At 33.0% G+C, this 2,476-nt stretch overlaps 1 protein-coding gene across 1 annotated transcript; it reads left to right on the top strand.

Moving 5' to 3' along the window:
- Positions 1–457: 457 nt before the first annotated feature.
- On the top strand, positions 458–1,947 carry LOC107914365 (putative clathrin assembly protein At4g40080). Its single transcript, XM_016843266.2, has 2 exons — positions 458–1,063; positions 1,168–1,947. Exons 1-2 carry the CDS (start codon positions 630–632, stop codon positions 1,811–1,813), a joined length of 1,080 nt encoding a protein of 359 aa, XP_016698755.1. The 5' UTR covers positions 458–629; the 3' UTR covers positions 1,814–1,947.
- Positions 1,948–2,476: the final 529 nt, after the last annotated feature.

Raw genomic sequence — 2,476 nt, 5'->3', positions numbered from 1 at the left:
GAAACTTAACAAGATACTAAAAATAAACTTTGAACTCATAACCTCACTAGAAATTAATAGCTAATGAATGACGTTAATCATAAACTAACACTTTTTTTTAGTTAGAAATGTATAGATAAATAACAACGCATATTTAAGGAAAAACGACAACGCATACAGAATATAGACTTATATATTTTAATAAAGTCTAAACTTGAATAAATTATTCAATAGTTTTAATTAAACATTAATCTATAATATAGGATTTGGCCCAACATGTTTGCAAAGGTCAGAAAGGTTTTTTTTTTTTATATCTTCGAGTAAAAAAATTATAAATAATTTTAGATATTATATTAAAAAAAGACAAGTATACATAAATTTTAAAATTTTCAAGAATTAATTTGAATAAAACAACTTAGATCTCAATATGAAAATAATTATCACTTAATTTGAATAAAAAATGTCACACTCCAATGTAAAACAATGATCAGATTTCAACTTGGACAACCTCCTATATAGGAGAAGTTAGACAAGTAAAGCAAATAATTTAACATTAAAAATATCCCCATACGGGCTTTTCCTTTTAAAGAAAAAGTAATAAATTCATAGTAAGAAATTTACGTTGACGTTTCTTGCTCCTCTGTTCTTCAATGGGGCGCGTAAAAGTTTTCAGAGATTTGATCGGAATCATCAAAGACAAAGCCTCTCAAAGCAAAGCTGCTTTGATTTCCAATCCCAGAACCTTATCTCTCCACCTGGCCTTACTCAGAGCCACCACCCATGACCCCTTCTCCCCACCCGATCCCAGACACTTGGCCACTCTTCTTTCCGTCGGTCACTGCTCACGTGCCACCGCCTCCACCGCCGTCGACGCCATCATGGACCGCCTTCAAACCACCCGCGATGCCGCCGTTGCCATCAAATGTCTCATCACTGTTCATCACATCATTAAACGTGGCAGCTTTATTCTTCAAGATCAGCTTTCTGTTTACCCTTCCACCGGTGGCCGTAACTACCTTAAACTATCGAATTTCAGAGACGATACGACGCCGTTAACATGGGAACTTTCTTCTTGGGTTAGATGGTATGTTTCTACTTTTTTTTTTTTTTGGTTTTGTTTTGGTTTTATTGTGTAAAAATATGTAATTTTAATATCAAAATTATAACAATTGTAAACGAAATTTGCAGGTATGCTTTATACCTTGAAAACCTGTTGTCAACTTCAAGGATTTTGGGGTTCTTTCTATGTTCAACTTCAAGCAGTGTAGATAAAGATACAGAAGAAGACAAAGTATCATCCCTTATAAACACCGAATTGCTTAAAGAAATAAGCTCTTTGGGGAATTTGATCGAACAGATTGCCAAAAAGCCAGATTCTTTGAATTCTAATGGCAACGTATTGGTAGATGCGATCCTGGGGTTGGTGGGAGAGGACTACTTATCATCAATCAACGAGGTTTCAATTCGGGTCAGTGAGTTCAAGGAGAGACTCGATTGTTTGGGCTTTGTTGACTCGGTTGAGTTGGTGTGTGTTTTGAGAAGTCTGGAGGAATGTAAGGAGAGATTGTCAGCACTGTCGCAGAGGAAGAAAGTGATGATTGAGTCGGTTTGGGGTTCAATAAATGAGGTAAAGGATCAAATTGGGAACAGTAAAGCGTATAAAGAAGATGAAGGGAGATTGTTGATGATGGGAAGGAGGAACAAGGTGAGTGAGTCGGCTCGGTTTGGGGAGCGAGTTGTGATGAAGCATAGCGGTAATTCAGTGAAGTTCTCTTCAGGAAGGTTTCTGAGTTTCAATGAGTTTTCTTTTCCAGCATATGCGTCGATGGAGTGACGTGGGTGATTGGGGTTGTAAATTATAGCCAGTAAAAATATATTTAAGGTTTGAATTAATGTAATAATTTTGATCTTGAATGCCCTAATTGCAATTGCAATTGCAATGGTAATGTATAAGTCTTCAATGCCCTATTTAGCTTTTGTTCTTTTCAGTTCTTTATAATAGACATTTTTTTTCAATAAATTTATCCGATTCTTTGAAAAGGAAAATCAATATAAAAGATAGATATATTTTCTTGTTCAATGAAATTAGATTTGTGTGTTGGTATACATAATATTAAATTTAGTTCTCAACTTTTATATCTTTTATCATTTTGACTTTTTTTTAAGTTAAAGTTAGTCATTGATATTTCAAAAAACAAAAGTCATACCACTTTTTTTAACATAATTTCTTCATAAAACATTGTTTTATAATGGCGTTGATGTGGCAATCAATATGTACTTCATACTGATACGAGACTATTCGTTTTATATGTCATATTAACAAATAAAATAATAAAATGATAATTCATATAAATGCAAAAAAGTTAGCATAAAGTACATGTAAATCGTCAAGCGAACTGTCATGTTTAAAAATTTAACGTTTTTGATTAAAAAAAAACATTTCAACTTAGTGGGTTGAATTAAATTATAATAAAAGGATAAAATAAATAATTATAAA

This window comes from Gossypium hirsutum, chromosome D10 (genome assembly GCF_007990345.1).
Source record: "Gossypium hirsutum isolate 1008001.06 chromosome D10, Gossypium_hirsutum_v2.1, whole genome shotgun sequence".
Taxonomy (NCBI): Eukaryota; Viridiplantae; Streptophyta; class Magnoliopsida; order Malvales; family Malvaceae; genus Gossypium; species Gossypium hirsutum.
This window is presented reverse-complemented; position numbering and strand designations above follow the sequence as displayed.

What these genes read in the sequence shown, in the direction of transcription:
- LOC107914365 (XM_016843266.2), top strand. Translation starts at nt 630, where the DNA reads ATGGGGCGCGTAAAAGTTTTCAGAGATTTGATCGGAATCATCAAAGAC. An exon ending in CTTTCTTCTTGGGTTAGATG is followed by an intron (nt 1,064 to 1,167) that starts GTATGTTTCTAC and finishes CGAAATTTGCAG; the next exon opens with GTATGCTTTATACCTTGAAA.